This window comes from Brachyistius frenatus, unplaced genomic scaffold (assembly GCF_029030835.1).
Source record: "Brachyistius frenatus isolate BFR_SWC_R1_liver_20210118 unplaced genomic scaffold, ASM2903083v1 Contig_1, whole genome shotgun sequence".
In the NCBI taxonomy this organism is placed as follows: Eukaryota; Metazoa; Chordata; class Actinopteri; family Embiotocidae; genus Brachyistius; species Brachyistius frenatus.
Window position 1 is genome coordinate 2854180 of NW_027210600.1, and position 17594 is coordinate 2871773.

At 42.5% G+C, this 17594-nt stretch overlaps 2 protein-coding genes across 3 annotated transcripts; both read right to left on the reverse strand.

The window, feature by feature from the left end:
- Positions 1 to 271: 271 nt before the first annotated feature.
- On the reverse strand, positions 272 to 12682 carry bace1 (beta-secretase 1). Of its 2 annotated transcripts, XM_069702796.1 has the most exons (10): positions 12506 to 12682; positions 11742 to 12176; positions 7866 to 7954; positions 7554 to 7770; positions 6711 to 6848; positions 6473 to 6607; positions 6280 to 6381; positions 5365 to 5514; positions 1979 to 2150; positions 272 to 1824 (listed from the first exon to the last, which is right to left on the reverse strand). In XM_069702796.1, the coding sequence occupies exons 1-10, from the start codon at positions 12509 to 12511 to the stop codon at positions 1586 to 1588; spliced, it is 1683 nt and encodes a 560-aa protein (XP_069558897.1). In that variant the 5' UTR covers positions 12512 to 12682; the 3' UTR covers positions 272 to 1585. The 2 variants fall into 2 exon arrangements, with proteins under 2 accessions (XP_069558897.1, XP_069558979.1); XM_069702878.1 differs by having other exon boundaries at positions 11742 to 12682.
- A 2004-nt stretch (positions 12683 to 14686) lies between these two features.
- LOC138616413 (T-box transcription factor TBX1-A) lies at positions 14687 to 16306 on the reverse strand. The gene is made up of 6 exons (XM_069690674.1): positions 16279 to 16306; positions 15601 to 15775; positions 15424 to 15525; positions 15106 to 15277; positions 14834 to 14989; positions 14687 to 14755 (listed from the first exon to the last, which is right to left on the reverse strand). Exons 1-6 carry the CDS (start codon positions 16304 to 16306, stop codon positions 14687 to 14689), a joined length of 702 nt encoding a protein of 233 aa, XP_069546775.1.
- Positions 16307 to 17594: the final 1288 nt, after the last annotated feature.

Genomic DNA, 17594 nt, shown 5'->3' on the forward strand with positions numbered 1-17594 from the left:
TTAAAAAGAATTTAATTCTTTTGTGGTCCTAGTTTAAAATAATGTATTAAAAAAACAGTTCCATCCTACTCCAAATATCTCCAAGAATGCAGTCAGATGGGGTTCATGGGGAAGTTTCCACCATCAGTATTAACACTTTGTGTTAATATTCACAATATTTCATCAAATAGAGGAGAAAAAAAAAGTAATGGCAAATTGTGAATAATTTATGACGCTTAAACTGTTACATTTACCATTTTTTTTGCCACTAGAAATAAAAATCAACACCTACTACAGTTACAATAAGTACTTTATTGGTTGAACAGTGCTGCCAGCGCCTGACAGATAAATATACAGTTTTGAGTTGATCTATTTACAGCTTGTTCAGAGACAATACAAACTGTCCCTTATAGACATACATGGTGTTCTTTAGTGTATAACATACTTTGGGCTGGTTTCCTTGTCCGAGCATAATCATACAGTATGGTCCCCGTTGAGAGCGGTGGTGAGTTAGGCTGTTTGCGTGTCTGTGAGAGAAGCCCTATCGAGTCTGGGGTTTCGTTAACATGTAGATCATCAGAGGGTGCCGCAGTAGTTCGCAGATATAAGCACTGTGCGTTTGGCGCGTGTGTGCCAGCGCAAATAGAAGATCTGGAATGCACAAAATTTGATGTAGATAGATAAATTTAAGCTATTAATATAAGAAGAAAAAGTGACATCGGATATCGACTGTTCCATCGTCTCAGTTTCGCACAATGCAAAACTGATTTTAAACTCTTAAATGCTCTTACAATGTGATGTTCCATCAAATTAGCCTCTTTATTTGATTTGCATTGCAGAATTCTTTGCTGGCATATGCGATAGTGTAACTTCATAGATTCTAGTATCATTTTCTCATGTTCATAAGTATCTTTATTTTCATTAAATCTTTCTGTATACTTTTCACTTACAGTACAGTTCAACACACATACAGGCATGCTCACACAGATCCAACCTCATTCACTCATAAGCCACAAACAGAAGATCGAGAAACACACACACACACACACACACACGTGACCACGTGTTCATATTGTTTAGATCATAGAAACAATCCCGGTTGTGAGTTTTCTCCAAATTTCAAATCACTCGGTGTAGAGCTTTGCAATATTAAGAGACAAATCTTTTAAAGTTCCAAATCCAATCCATCCCTGTTTTTTGGGTTGTTGTTTTTTTATACACTATTTATAACAAAGAACAGATTTTATTTGTTTGCTTTTCCCACATTTGTTCCTTTAGCCATGCTGATCTGCATAAGTAGCTTAAACAAGCAAAGTTGATGCTGATGATAACACCTTTCTCCTTCGTCCCCTCAGGTTAGTAATGGCTCTAGTTATCCTTGCAAACAACTTGAGGGCAGCACGGCTCACTGTATATGAGCATTTTCTTTACTTTATATATCATATCCCTGAAAAATCTTTTCAAAGCTCTCTTTTAACAGCACCAACATTTTGTAACATCGTACATTCTTTCTTTCTTTTTTTTTTTCTTCTTCTTTTTTCTTTACCACAATCCATCTCTGTCCTGCGTCTCAAGTGTAGGTCTCGGAGACTCCTGTCCTCCTTTTTCACTTTAGGAGCGATATGTCGTCGGCAAAGTCCCCGTTCGGGTGGAGGCAGCGGGCGAAGCGCCACTGGCACACCATGAGACACAGCGGCAGCATAAAGAGAGCGCAGATACCCGCCATGATGTAGGCGATGGTCATGAGCGTGGACTCGTCTGTCTGGGGGATGTTGTAGCCGCAGTCCTCCAGGTCGACGCCGTGGAACGGGCCCTCCACCGACGCCGTGCGGAACTCATCGTGCACTGTGAATGGGAGAAAAGGATCGTAGGTATTTGAGAATCAGAAAACCAGACGCAGTATATTTATATTACTGTAAATAAAATCATGTGTTGTGTGAGATTGTCCTGCATTTTCTTCTTGTTTCCCCTCTTCTCCTCATCATCCCTCCATCCTCACCGTGGCAGGTGCTGACGGCGAAGCCGATGCGTTTCTTCTCCCGGTCAAAGACCACGTAGAAGCCTTCCATGATGACGGCCCCCATCACTGTACCCGTGCTGGACTGGGACACGGCGAACTTGTAGCAGTCCTCTTTCTCAGAGGCCACATCCTCTACTGGCCGCAGGTATTGCTGCACAGATGAAAATAAAAATAAGAAGAAATAAGACAAAATGTACGCAGAATAGAACCAAGCGAACACACTCTTGTCTGCCCTTCATGATTTAATGCCTACAATACCAGCATTAGCTCTCACTTAGATTGTACATGTAGAGCATTAAAATTGCTGCAAAATCGTATGTGGGAGTAACAACAAAAAAAATCACCATTTCCTGTGTTATACTCATAGATTCCCTCACAGAAAAAACAATCCGTGTTTATTGGAGTTTCACACAGGAACTGAGGGTAATGAAGCAGTGAATGCTCCACAGGTAGGCTTATGCATGTCTATATTATCCTGTCGTACATTCCAGAAATGATGTATTTACTACCCTTATGAGTATGTTTATATTTTGTAATGTCAGTGTGTAATACCCTTCACTTCTTTTCATTTGGAACATTTTCCTGGTAAGTCACAGGGAACAATTATGTGAGAGAGACCCTGGGAATTCTTAGTTTCCTATATTTTGTATTATACTGTTGCCATGTCTGAAGCCTCACAATTAAATGTTGAAAGCACAAATGCATAACCACCAATGACTGCCTTGTATTTATTTTATTTATCATACTGATTTGAATAATCTCACACAGATGGATTTGGTGTTATCAGGCAGTTGTCCACTAGAGGGAACTCAAGTTTTCATCTGTTAGGTGTCTTATTTAGAACAAATAAAAATTGGTATTAGCTGATATATTATCAGAATATAACTCTTAAACACTGATTGTGTCTTGTCGGTATTTAAAATGTTGGATTTCATTGGCACATACAGTGAAGGAAATAATTATTTGATCCCTTGCTGATTTTGTAAGTTTGCCCACTGACAAAGAAATGAACAGTCTATACTTGTAATGGGAGGTTTATTTTAACAGTGAGAGACAGAATATATATAATTAAAAAAAAAAAAATCCAGAAACTCGCATCATATAAAAGTTATAAATTGATTTGCATTTAATTGTGTGAAATAAGTATTTGATCCCGTACCAAAACATGACTCAGTACTTGGAGAAACCGTTGTTGGTCAGATGTTTCTTGTAGTTGGTCACCAGGTTTGAACATCTCAGGAGGGATTTTGTTCACTCCTCTTTGCAGAGCTTCTACAAATCCTTAAGGTTTCGAGGCTGTTGCTTGGCAACTCGAAGCTTCAGCTCCCTCCACAGATTTTCTATGGGATTAAGGTCCAGAGACTGGCTCGGCCACTCCATGACCTTTAATGTGCTTCTTCTTGAGCCACTCCTTCGTTGCCTTGGCCGTATGTTTTGGGTCATTGTCCTTCTGGAAGACCCGTCCACGACCCATCTTCAGTGTCCTGGCTGAGGGAAGGAGGTTGTCGCCCAAGATTTCACAATACGTGGTCCCGTCCATCCTCCCCTCGGTGCGATGAAGTCATCCTGTCCCCTCAGCAGAGAAACACCCCCAAAGCATAATGTGTCCACCTCCATGCTTGACGGTGGTGACGGTGTTTTTGGGGTTATAGTCAGCATTTCTCTTCCTCCAAACACGGCGAGTCGAGTTGATGCCAAAGAGCTGGATTTTGGTCTCATCTGACCACATCACCTTCTCCCGAAACTTCTCTGAATCATTCAGGTGTTCATTGACAAACTTCAGACCGGCCTGTACATGTGCCTTCTTGAGCAGGGGGACCTTGCAGCGCTGCAGGATTTTAATCCATTACAGCGTAGTGTGTTACCAATGGTTGTCTTGGTGACTGTGGTCCCAGCTGTCTTGAGATCATTAACAAGTTCCTTCCGTGTAGTTCTGGGCTGATCCCTCATCTTTCTCATGATCATCGATACCCCACGAGGCGAGATCTCGCGGGGAGCCCCAGACCGAGGGCGATTGATGGTCATTTTGTGTTTCTTCCATTTCCGAATAATCGCACCAACAGTTGTCTCCTTCTCACCGAGCTGCTTGCCGATGGTCTTGTAGACCATTCCAGCCTAGTGCAGGTCTACAATCTTGTCCCTGATGTCCTTAGACAGCTCTTTGGTCTTGCCCATGGTGAAGAGGTTGGAAACTGATTGATTGATTCTGTGGACAGGTGTCTTTTATACAGGTAATGAGTTGAGATTCGGAGTATTTTCTTAAAGCGAGAGGACTAATCTAACCGGTCTGTGGGAACCAGAATTCTTGCTAGTTGGTAGAGGATCAAATACTTATTTCAAACAATCAAATGCAAATTAAATTATACCTTTTACATGATGTGATTTTCTGGATTTTATTTTTAATATTCTGTCTCTTAAAATAAACCTCCCATTACAATTATAGACCGTTCATTTCTTTGTCAGTGGGCAAATTTACAAAATCTGCAAGGGATCAAATAATTATTTCCTTCACTGAATATTTCTTTGTGTTCAAGTGCGTTTCAAGTTCATATTCCCAGTTTGTATTTTATGTCCTGATTTAAAGACCCTTTATAACCTTGTTAAAATGTCCCTGTGGTGTTTTTTAATATGATACAAGACAAATCATGAGTAAAATAAGCAGTTAAACCCATGCCTGAACATTTCTGTTTTGGAACTGCAGTGATTCGATCCGCAACCCGCTGGTTTGTGAAGTGCTGTTTTGGAAGCCTGCAGTCTGGCATTTTAGTTTTTTTGGAGCCCGCCACTACTGGCCCTCAGTGGTTTTGTAAATTATTTTTTTCTTGGAAAAAACTTTTTAACAAGTAATTTTGATGAGCAGAGAGGAGTTTTTGGAGGTTCAATCAATGACAGGAGAAGAACTTTAATGATAACAGAAGGTAAAGAAACTTTCTTCCAGCGTTTCATCTTGCTGACAGCATCAAGGTCACAAGCCTCCCACAGATCTTCACCTCTAAATCTCAAATCGTGTTCATTCTACCACCATCAAGGCCAGACTGAGTGGCTTTGAAAAGAAAATGTTTAGAGACTTTTCACAGCTTTAGAAAGTGTAATGAAAGGTAAATCTCTTTCATCTGAAGAGGACTATATAGAAGAGACTGGCTGAGGGATGGAGCGACTTAATTGTGGCCAGAATTCCTGTCAGAGAGCCCAGGAGGATGAAATCTCTGCACTTATTCATAAATGCAGTCAGTAAGTCTGAGACCATTTCATAGGATGCTCTCAACATACATTATACCACAAATCTGGCCGCCTGAGCTAGAGACATTCGTTAACTCCTGATTTATGTGAGCACGCTGAGATCCAAAGAAAGAGACCGTAATTACCTGCGGTAGGATGGAGATTCTGAAGGACTGGTTGCGGTTTTCACTCATCAGGTAGAGGGAGATGACCGGGAAGATGTGCCAGGGCGTGGTGCCGGCCTGCCAACATACCAGCTGCTCCCCGAGCCAGAAGCCGGAGGGAAACTGCTCTGTCTGAAAAAACAGGGTCAAAAGGACGATCGTTGTGATTCTTATTTAGTTTTTGTAAAGGTAATTGACGGTGGAGATAGACAGGAAATGAAAGACAGTCGGGGTGCGACAGTAGTAAAGGTGCCGCCTTCCTTGCATGAACACTTTCTGGTAGGCTTTCACCGTTGCATTCATAAGCTGCCTTCAACTCGTGAGCTCGTGGTTACGACATGGGAAGTCGTGTGCACGTTATACTTGGGGCTCAAGTGGTTATGTCGTGAGAAATGATAGGAAACAACAACATGAACGCCAAAAGACTCCTCAATGTTCTCATGACAAAGAAATGTTAACCATCAGCGTCTATAAGCCACAGAGGTTAAAAATTTTGCAAGCTGGCAGGCAGGTAACATAATGCAGGAAATGCAAAGACGTGAGGCGTTGGGAGGCTCAACATGTTCCTCAGTAGAATGTATTTATTATTAAATAATGAAGAAAAACTCTACATGACTACAATTACAATATACTGTATTAACTTAGCATCCAACAAAAAATAAACTTCTCTGGCCTCAGTCATATGTGCTCTTCCCGTGAACACAGCAAACTCGACCCCATTCGAAGGCAGCAACACAACAGCGAAAGCAATCCGTAAAACATCCTTCGAAGACGAGTCTTTCAGAGTCAATTCTATTCTCTGCTTTCATCTGTGATCTCAAGAAATGAGTGATGACTGGAGCAGTGAAATCAACACACAGAGACACAGAGGGTATCTACAGTATAGTGAAGACTGACCGAAGAGGCTGCTTCAATAGCCTTGACTGCAGCCTGGAAGACTTTTCTAGGGAGCCGCAGGTTGGTGGTGCCGCTGTCCACGATGCTCTTGTCATAGTTGTACTGTAGAAGACAAGGAAATAGTAACACGTTAGAAACCTCCTATATAGGTATGATAAACCATGAAATCATCCTTTCTTTCTTTGGTCCTTACCTCTTTACAGTCCATATTGAGGTCCTGTCCGTTCACCTCAATACGTACGATGATAACTTCATAGTACCACTCCCTGCGGATGGGAGTGTACCAAAGCTCTCCCACGTAGAGTGATGGGTCCACTCCTCCGATGATCTGGGAGCACAGGGAAAAATAGAATCCAGAGCTGGATTGAAATACAACAGTAGATGAGTTGTGTGTGTGTGTGTGTGTGTGTGTGTGTCTCTGCATGTCTCACCATGCTGCCGCCGACTGTAGCGCTGCCCAGGGAGTAGTTCTGGGTGAAGCCCGCACCACACAGCTGGAGAGAGAAGAGGTTGGGGACAGAAGTCTGGCGAACCAAAGAGTCAAAGAACGGCTCCAGTGTCTCATCGGGCTAGAAAGAGAAAGAGAAATCAATGAGATGGCTTTCTGAAAGGCCAAAATAAGTGTCTGTCTTTAGCTTTCAGTGTCTAAAATATCCTCATCCACCTATCAGCGCACCTGCTGTGAAATCACATATGCCGAGCATTTTCTTTTTTTAAAAGTCTGCCCTGGTCATTTACCAACATTTCAGCGTTCTTTGCTCATATTGAGGCAGCTGTTAACAGCTTGCTGAGTTTTGGTTTGCAACATATGGTGCATTGTCAATGTCGATTGGTTAAAGGCCGCTTCAGTAGTTTCAAAATTCTGCCAAAGGCCATTAGGACTTGAAACAATCCACAGATCCGCCTGAGTAATGATGGGATGGTCGTTCTGCACAATGTGATTGATTGATGCTCTTATTCGCAGCGTGTAATATTTGCATTTTGTGTGAAAGTGCTTTTATGAACACAAGTTTGAAAAAAAAAAAAAAAACTGCAAATTATTTGCACAAATAAAACACCTCCAGTATGTAGAGACCTTAATGAGACTAATAATTTTAGTTTTTGTCCCTCAATAATTCAGTAGGCATGACACAAAGTCATTTCTGGGTATTGTCCTCAATTGATTTGATAATCGTGAGCACTGGTGTTTTTAAAAGTCTTGTACAGCTTCAAACTGGATCTATTCGACGATTTGTTTGCACACATTGAAAGACCAAGTGGTTCGCTCTTCTTACCCGGGCTATGTCAGCGTAGGCAAGTCCCAGGATTCCCTCCCAGTTGGATCCATTGATGAAGAAGCGATCTGACTGGGTGATTGCAGCGATGTTGGCGCGCAGGGTGGCGTTGGGGCCGTGCGGGACGGAGACCAGGTCGGTGCCCAGCTCCCCTTCCCAGCGGCCCTGGGTGTAGGGCACGTACACACTCCTACCCAGGTCGCGGTACGAACTGGAGCTGCGAATGGACCGAGGAGAAGAGCTTGACTTTCCTCCAACCTCAGTGGAAATGCTGTTTATGTATATTTGAACTGTGATTTTGTCTCTACTCACAGTGAACGATGGTAGTATCTGCGGAGGAAAGGGTGAGCAGCTGCCCCGACCGCGAAGTTACTGCTTCCTGTATCCACCAGGATATTCAACTAATGAGAGCAGGGCAATGGAGAGACAGAGGTGTATTAAATATATACTGTGTGCAGAAATCAATGCGTTTGTAAAACTGGTGCTTGGGTTCGATTGATTATGTTCTGTGTGTCTCTGAAGAGCTACTTTAATTTGTGTCTTCTCTACTTAGGAGAAAAATGTCCATTTGTAAAACAATTTTGTTTTATATCTACTTATTTCTCACTTTTTTTTCTTTTTACAGTTTTGGTCTCAGGTCCTTTTTTCTCAGATTATTTAGCCCCTCCCCCATCTGATATTCATTTTTCATCCCTCAGGCTTTCTCCATATCCATTTCTCTTTCGTTGTAATGTCCTGCGATGCTTCCTCTTGACCTGAATGTCCTTCTGCGTCCCGTCTCCGTCTCCACTCACCCTCCCTTCCTCTCAGGTTGCCCATTCAACTCCTCTCCTCCTGCATCTCTACAGTACGTGAGTATCATATTTTGCAAACAGTAAGTGAATGTGTGAATGGAGCACAATGGCAGACAGCGATGTCAACAGAAAAATACAATACCAACTATATATTCATTACATAATGTATTATAATCCACAGTTTACTACATATTGCCTACTGTATGGCGCACTGTATGTCAAATAACGTTTCTAATTTCATTTTATCCGTGACTGACAAAGTGAAAGAAGACATTGGCAGTGAAGATGGACAGAAACATTCAAACAGATGAGACAGGCGGGCAGCCACAGCAAGCTCTTCAATAATGGATTGGCTCTTTAAATATCCAGAGAAGCGCTACTGTCTCAAGGGCCATGCCTGAGAGCCCAGAAGAAAAAAATCCTGACTTGGTCTACCTTATTTTCTCCCTAACACACACACACACACACACACACACACACACACACACACACACACACACACACACACACACACACACACACACACACACACACACACACACACACACACACACACACACACACACACACACACACACACACACAGTATTTCCACATCAATAATAAACACACAGCCCTGCGTATACTTCATATCTCTACAAGCAGCAGCACTATCAGCCATCATGCTGTACACACTTCTGTCTTCCTCTCTTGGACAGAAATCTGCTGACTGCACAGGATAGATCTGTTGCTTTCACACACACACACACACACACACACACACACACACACACACACACACACACACACACACACACACACACACACACACACACACACACACACACACACACTTCCCGAGTCACCAGGGTCTGCACACAATAGTGCACACGGTCGCTCACAAATACCGAAGGCTGCATCCGGACACACTGAGACCTCCCGTCTTTCCCGGCACTGTCTCTGTGTGTCTTCCTGTCCTGCCTGGCCGAGGGCCTGTCTGTTCCAGCCATTATATTTGATATAGTTGATTTTATTGTATTTTACACACATATTTTATCCTTTAATGAATTTAACCTATCTGTCTGATTCTTGATTAATGTATTATGTGCTGTATGACTGAGTGGTTGTACAATTTTTGTCTTCTTTGTGAGCTCACAAAGAAATTCCATTTATGTATATCATTATTAATAATGTCGATACAGCAATAAAGTATTGGATCTTGAATTTCCGAGGGCCCGACACGGAGTGTATGTTTTCACATTCAGAATTTGAACACCTAAATAAAATGGTCAGGGTATTTACAATGCTCTGTACAGTAAATGCAGCTTTTGAGGTGGATGGGGCTCAGTTGGAAAGTGGTGATGTCACATCCTTCCATGCACCAATAAGGATTTAGCAATATTTCAATCAAAACGTTTGCTAGCTGATGTTGACAGGCCACTGTCACTGAAACCTGTTCAAACCAGACCTACACAGCTTTGAGTGAAGCATATTACCTGTTATTGAGTGTTAAACTCTTCATAAATAAAACTTAACAGGAATCCTTTATGTACACTTTGATTCTTGGTTAGTTATCCTTAAATATTGAATGTCAGAAAGATATATTTCATACTTGAAACCAAGTTTTGGTCGATTTTAAGTTTGCTTTATTTTTGTATATTTTTTACAGCTGAAAAATATAAACATTTAAAAAAATGCTTTCAATGTTTTGGTTTAATGCTATAAGACAATGAATGCAACAAAAATGTAAATGGTGCATAGACCACTGACACGCATTTAATTAACTTGGATTTTTGCCCATAACTGCATTCATATTGATTACCCTTTGGTCAAAGGTCATGGAGCTGGTAGCAATCAAGTAACCTGCTCGCGTCCTGACTCCATTTAAGATGAAAATATGTCGGGTGTTTTGGAGAGAAATGTTTATACATCTCAAAGAACAAACCGCTGATTGAAGGATATTCACTCTCTCGCTCTCCAAAACACCGTTGTCTGTCAGTGCTGACAGACCTCAGCTGACTAGTGGTGATATGAACCACACGCGTCTCTCCCTCACTCTTTCTGTCAACTCTCATTGATATAAATGCCTCAGTGGCAGAATGACACCTCCACTCTGCACCCTCCATCTCCCTCATCATCTGGCGACAGTCATTCCTGTAGTTCCTGAAAGCTCCCTGTCAAACTCCTACATCCTCCCTCTGACACACAGTTCATTCTCCTACATTATCAATCTCTTTCTTGTCTTTGACACTTTTTTTGTTCTCTCCATCTTCTCCCCTCTCTCTGCTGTCACCCACTCTCCCTCTCCTCATCTCTCTCTCTGTTTCTCCCTCCGCCGTCGCCCTCTGTGTGCCAGCCTGTACACCGCAGCTGCACCCAGCTGGCAGTCCTCACTCTGCAGAATTAATGGTTCCATTATCTGTCTGTATCATTCAGGCCTTTCTCTCACTTTCACACACACACACACACACTCACACAGGCCATCTGTCACTATCCACAGTATAGAACAATCGGACGGTATATTTCAAGTACTTTTCCACCAATTTAAAACAAATGTAGAAATCTTATATTAGGAAGCATACATATATCTACAATGTAGTTAAGCACATGCTGTAGGTGTGTTATCAAAGTGGTTATAAGTTTACAGTGATATCACCTCCCATCTAATGTCAGAGTATATTCTATGGTACTTTCATAAAATTGCTGTCACCCTTAAAGTGTGTGTGTGTGTGTGTGTGTGTGTGTGTGTGTGTGTGTGTGTGTGTGTGTGTGTGTGTGTGTGTGTGTGTGTGTGCGTGCGTGCGTGTGTGTGTGTGTGTGTGCTGCGTACAGATGAGTTAAAACGCCTGTTAGTGTTGTAACCTGTTGTGTAATTATTCAAAACAGGTGAGAGACACAGACACACACATATAGTCACACTGATGCAAGACTGAGGTAAAAGCATAATGCAGGTAAAATTGCACATCTTTGCTGTTCATGGTCTGGCAGTGTTGTTCACTTTTATATATTTGTGACAATATAGGTTACAGGATTCAGTGATTATTTGAAGGGGGCACATGGCCAAGAGACAGAATAGAGTTACGAAGAACACAAATACAAAGTACATTAAGTACACCTGGTATTTAATATAATATTCATTCAAATATAGTAGACTTGAAATCAGCTGAAAGAAACAGGGAGTGACAGACAAAAAAAAAAAAAAAAAGGTAATTAAATTTGCAAGGGCAGCAGAAAGTAAGAATACTGAATGCCATCCTTAAATAAAGACTATTGATTGTTAGGGTGTCCCTGGTTTTAATTCATTTGATTTGGTGATAGTAGATCCCTGTTCAAAGGTCAAAAAAAGTGCTCACAATACATAAAAAGAAGTCAGGGAGACCACACATTAATCACACGGACTGAATAACACCTTTACCTTCTGCGGAGGAGAACCCACGGCCATCTCCACGTAGTATCCCTGGCCGGACTTCCCACGCAGATTATCAATCATGTCCACGAAGCTAACACCACCCGCTGCCGCTCCTCTCCGCCGGCGCGCAAGGTGCCGACCCGCGGTGCCGCGTTCGCGGTTCGAGGCAGCGGCGGTGGCCGCGGCAGGTGGCGGTGGAGGTGGCTGCTCACTGCGAGCGCCTTGCCGCAGTGGCACGCGGATGGCTAGAGACAGGCCCGAGGAGTCAGGGGCGGATTGACCGCTGCTGAGCTGACACAAAGTCGTCCATATAAACATACCCGTCAACCAGCGAGGCTGTGACGTCGACGCCTCCATGCTGAAACGCGGCTCGGTGTGTGTGTTTTTTTTTGGTGTGTTTGGCTTTGACTTCAAGGCGCTCCCTTCAGTTTGACACCCAGCCTGCAGCAGCACAGGAGAGCAGATCAGGTGGCGATGGTGCTAAAATGACGGCTAAAACCATGATGGCAGTTCAACCGTAAATAAGAGGGACGAGGTCACTATCTTTCACCCTGTTTTCTTTTATGTTAAATGGACACGAGACAAGAGTTTTGGAAATAGAAACTAGTAAATATCAAACAGCCCGCAGTAGAAATCAGATCACCTTCACAATTATACCAGGCAATCCTCCGTGTCACAGATTATTTGAGGCAACGGGTAAATTAGAGATCCCCCCCCCCGTGCTCCGCAAAACAACAAACCGCAGGCCGGCGTGGTTTTTTTCCGCGCACCTTCATGTCAAGCGACCGAGGCCATCGTCGGTAAGCAGGCAGGCCGGCAGGCTACCGTAATCCGCATCCTTCCCCGTTTCCGAGCCGTTCATTCTGTTCTCCGCCTCCCAGTCCTTCACCTCTTCCTCCTCCTCCATCTACCCCGCTGCATCCCTCAGAGCTGCGGGCGCAAGCATCACCGCGGTCAAGTAAAATGGCAAAACCGCGCGAGTTCCTGTAAGAACCTTTAAAATAAGATAGCAGCGCACTTCCCAAACTCCCATCAAAGTGGTTTATAATCTATCAAACCAAGTAGTCCACTTTGATGTCGGGTTATCTAATGCGAATGATGCGATAACGAATTTCGCTTTTTACTTTATTAAGCGTGGTTTCCACTGTTGTTATCACATTGCACCAGATGTCCATGTTTGGTGTGGAACTGTTTTACAAAAGAACTACTTCAATAGGATGTATTACTTGAAATGGATTCACTTGAAAAACATGATCTCTTTTACTCTATGTGATTTACATGCACAACATTTTCCATTTTTCCACAACGTCTTTTAGTTTGAAGGCGACATCGCTGTCATGTTGTGTCCCCTCTCCGCTTCTGCCGGAAATAACCTAAGAAACACCGCAATCTGGGTAATGTAGTTTTCACCGGGACTTCTCTGCAGATCACGAGGTTTCTATACGCATAACACATAAACACGCTTATTTAAACCTAAATGTTGGAAAAGTCACAAACTAAGAGTTCAGGGTGTAATTTTATTAACTGATACAACAAATCGATGCATTACATTTGCACAAATATTACAACAAGACTTGAACATATGATTTTATTGAAATTGCCATTGATTGTGACTATCATGTAATTGTAATTGTGTAATTGTTCTCAGTTGTAAGTTTGCAGCGACTATGACTGTTTTATATATGTTATTCATGTATTATTTACAAAACGTGTGTGTGTGTGTGTGTGTGTGTGTGTGTGTGTGTGTGTGTGTGTGTGTGTGTGTGTGTGTGTGTGTGTGTGTGTGTGTGTGTGTGTGTGTGTGAGACATAATTTAAAGAAGCCATATACATTTAAAAACACTACAACCTTTATGATATCAGAAGTCAGCAATTGCTGAAATTTAATTTTGAATACTGACACTTTTCTCTCCTCGATTCCTGTGACAGGTTGGCTCTCTTTAAGATGATCCTGCACATTCCCAGTATGAAGGGATATGAAGGAAGCAGTCTAAACTGTTCCCATCCTTCCTCTCCATGGTGAGACCCACTGAGTCTTTACTGTGGTGGAACAGTTCACACTGCTCCGCCAACAGCGGTGCTGGGTCCTCCTGTCCTGAGGATGCAAAAGAAAAAATATTTAGACAGGTATTGATGAACATTTAGACCAAAGTCTGGGTCTATCTAATTTAAATCGATAGTTCACTGCTGATTTAAATCATCAGATTCTACCTATTAATTGATCCAGCTTCACAACACAGGAGTATTAAAACTGATGAATACATCATGAAGGTCAAAACGTTGCTGGATAAATGAAAAAAGAGAGCTTTAAGCTGTGTTTTTTCAGTCTCATCTTTAATCCTCCTTCTTATATCAACAAACTCAACCAAAGATTCACGAGTGGAATTCTATTTTTGTTTGTTTGTTTCAATTAAAAAAAGAAATCTGAAATCAAAATGTGTACGTTAAGAATGTGGATGAAATGTGGTGTACTGTAAAATACTCAGAGATACTCACTGGCTGAAGTCTTTGGACCACATCTCTGCTCTGCAGGTTTAGTGGTGAGGGGCTCAACTCTGCCCTCTGGTGGACATAACACTGCAAGTGGGCTGGTATTACCACCCCTACACACACACACACACACACGCGCGCGCGCGCACACACACACACACACACACACACACACACACACACACAGTTATAGTCAGACAAATATTGCAGACAGAGGGATACATGCCTGCACAAACACATATCTCTCAGGCTTAGCTGAATAGTAAACATGGTGATATGGCCACTAACCTGCCATGCATGAACCTACTTTTCAATCAAAGGTCAAAGATTAGCTATCACAGAGACTGCAGGCTTATCACTATTTGAAAAAGATACACTGTGGTGTTGACATGATTTCATTCAGCCTATCCAGGAAAAGCTAGGTTCTTAAACAGTCAAAATCCATCTGAATGGATGAGACACTCACCAAGCCTGGTCTGTAGTCCTGAAGCCTTTAGCAAATGGATTGCTTGCAATTTTCAGCTGAGTGATCTGAGAGAGACAGAGAGAATGAGGATGGTGGATCAAAAGCAAAGATAGATTTTTAGTTTTTGAAACTCCGTTACCTACCCTGTGGTTTTGATAAGCAGTGACAGCCATGAACCGTGTCTCGGGAAAGTAGAAGGAGCAGAAGTTCCTATATGCATTTAAATTGCTGTTCGGCCCTGGATCTGCATACACCACATGGAAGCGAGGCTGGTAGCGATGCATGGAGTTAAGTATCATCTGAGGGGAGGCAGGAGAAAACACATAACAACCAAGTCAGAAGAGACAATTTTATGTCCTCTAATGAATAAAAAAGTAAAGTAAAAGCATGAGTCACATTAAAGACATCGACTGACATGTCCGTTGTCATCCAGCAGGTTATTGGTGAGCTTCAGAGTGTCGAAGGATACGGTCTGCTTCATCCACTGGGCTCCACGCGCAGGTGAGTCTGGGTGGAAATGCATCCTGCTCGGGGCTGCAACGTCCGCCCGCCCAGCCACTAACCAGGATGAGCTGTGGAACGCATATCTGACACAAAATGTTTGAAATAAGACTTATTGGGTGAGACGAAACGGGGTTTGATGTACAGCAGATTATAAATAAGCTAAGTACATTTGTGTAAATCGTCATACTACACATTAAGTCCTGCACCGCTGACTCTGTATGTGTCACACCTGTATCTTTTGTCGTCAACAGGGATGAAGTCCATGAGCAGCACATATTCAGCAGAAGGATCCATCCCTGAGATTCGCACCTGGAAGGTTGGAAACATCCTCCTGTATATAAAAGAATATAATGTATTAAGAAAGACAAAGAGAGATACGATAGTTAAAAGTAAAGGTTTTTGTCACCTTCCAGCTTTAGTAACAATCATCTCTGTGCCCAGCTGGTCAAACTGCTGCCAGAGGGACTGCATCTCCAGCTGAACTCTGACCCCGCTGACCTGGGGGGCCTTGGTGCTCGACAGTGACCCCCCGTCTGCGCAGCAGGGCAGAGATAGTTCGCAGCTCTGAGACAGCTGAAGACCTGAGGAGAGCAGAGGACAGATGATGTGCGTGGTAAACGTGTGTTTGTTTAATCATCATCACATAACTACACAGTTTTTAACATAAAACACTTACCATTCATATTTCCAATGTCTTCAGGGTTGATATCATGAATGAAGCTGCCGTTTTATTTCTTCCTTTGATATTTTTGTTCTCTGGTGATCTGTCCAGGGTGCATCCACATAGGCCCAAAGTCAGCTGGGATAAGCTCCAGCCCCCCGTGACATTCTACAGGATACAGCAGGTACAGACAGTGGCGAGACAGATATTTGTGTTCCTCTTCATCCACTTCTAACCACCAGTCGTACCTCCTGTCATCACGTTAAGACCAGCGGAGAAAAAAAAAAACACAACTTAAAACTGAGAACAAAAAAATGTCTCCCTCATTCCAGAGGCAGGTGCTGCGGTAGATGTACATCCAAGCCTTGGGAGTGTCTGTTTGTGGCGCCGAACAAGCTGGTTTTATACACATCACACTCTCACCGGGGACCTCCATGCCGGCCTCATCCATTACAATTCTCACAGTGCCACTGACATGCACTAATCACAGCTGCACGCACTTGCATGCACCAAGAATTGTGACTGCACAACACACACACACACACACACAATGTTTTTGGAGCATTTAGAAATCTCTGCCCTGTTGCCCATTGTTTCTCATAGCCTGAAGCCTGAAGTGGAGCTTGTCTTGACCGACCCTTGAGCACATTAATAACCTCCTAATCAGGCCAATGTTACCGGGTGTGGACAGATGAAGCCAGCAACAAACTGCTTGTATTATTCATAGACTTTTTTCTGTGAGCAAATTTTCAACACCCCATTAATTGGGGAGTCCATTTTTCCTTAAGACTCGCCAAGGCAGATATTTCTGGTTTTTGTTAGTAAGCAACACTATGGCATATCTAATAAAATACAACATATAATACAATGCATTCTCCATTGTCGATTTAAAGTGGATTATCTAGTGCTTTCTCAGGCTGATCATTTGAATTAATTCAATGAAATATCACTTGCCTTTTACTAATAAGTATCTTACTTTTAACTAGATACAAGGGAAATGCCTGTAAGATATTCACTTCAAGGCTACAGAAGTCTTACTTTAAGCAGTATGTTTTGACACTAAAATTACATGAAAGACTTTCAGACTACTTTTAATTTTTAGTAGTGAACTTCCGTGTTAGCTGTGGCTCAGATGGAAGAGCAGGTTGCCCAGTAATTGTAAGGTCAGTGGTTTGGTTCCTGGTTTTCCTGGTCCACATGCTGGAGACACTGAACGCCAGGATGTCCTTGATGGCAGGCAGAACTCCTCCATTAGTGTGTGTGTGTGTGTGTGTGTGTGTGTGTGTGTGTGTGTGTGTGTGTGTGTGTGTGTGTGTGTGTGTGTGTGTGACCTCATGCGGCTCTATGATGGGGCCGTGTTGAAATATCCCCACCTGAAGGATCCAAAAGTAGAAAAAAAATTCTGCTAAAGAACAAGAAGACTTGATTTTGTCAATAAGCCAATAATTCACTCTCTGATCGACTCATTAATCATCAGCTTTCAGTACCACAGACATAAATATCTCACATGCCATCAGATGCCAGGCTTAAGTAGAACAGATTGTATTCATATTGTTTTCCAATGGACCTTTTTGATCAATGATGACCTCTCAAAATAATGTGTGTCGGTGATGTGACCTTAGGTGCTGATGGAGGTCAAAAACATTACAATAAAGCTGAATGTGTACTCTTATTCCTGCAGGTGTATTTTTTAACATGGATTTTAAGAGTTTGGAGTAATTACAAAGTAATGCTTACCT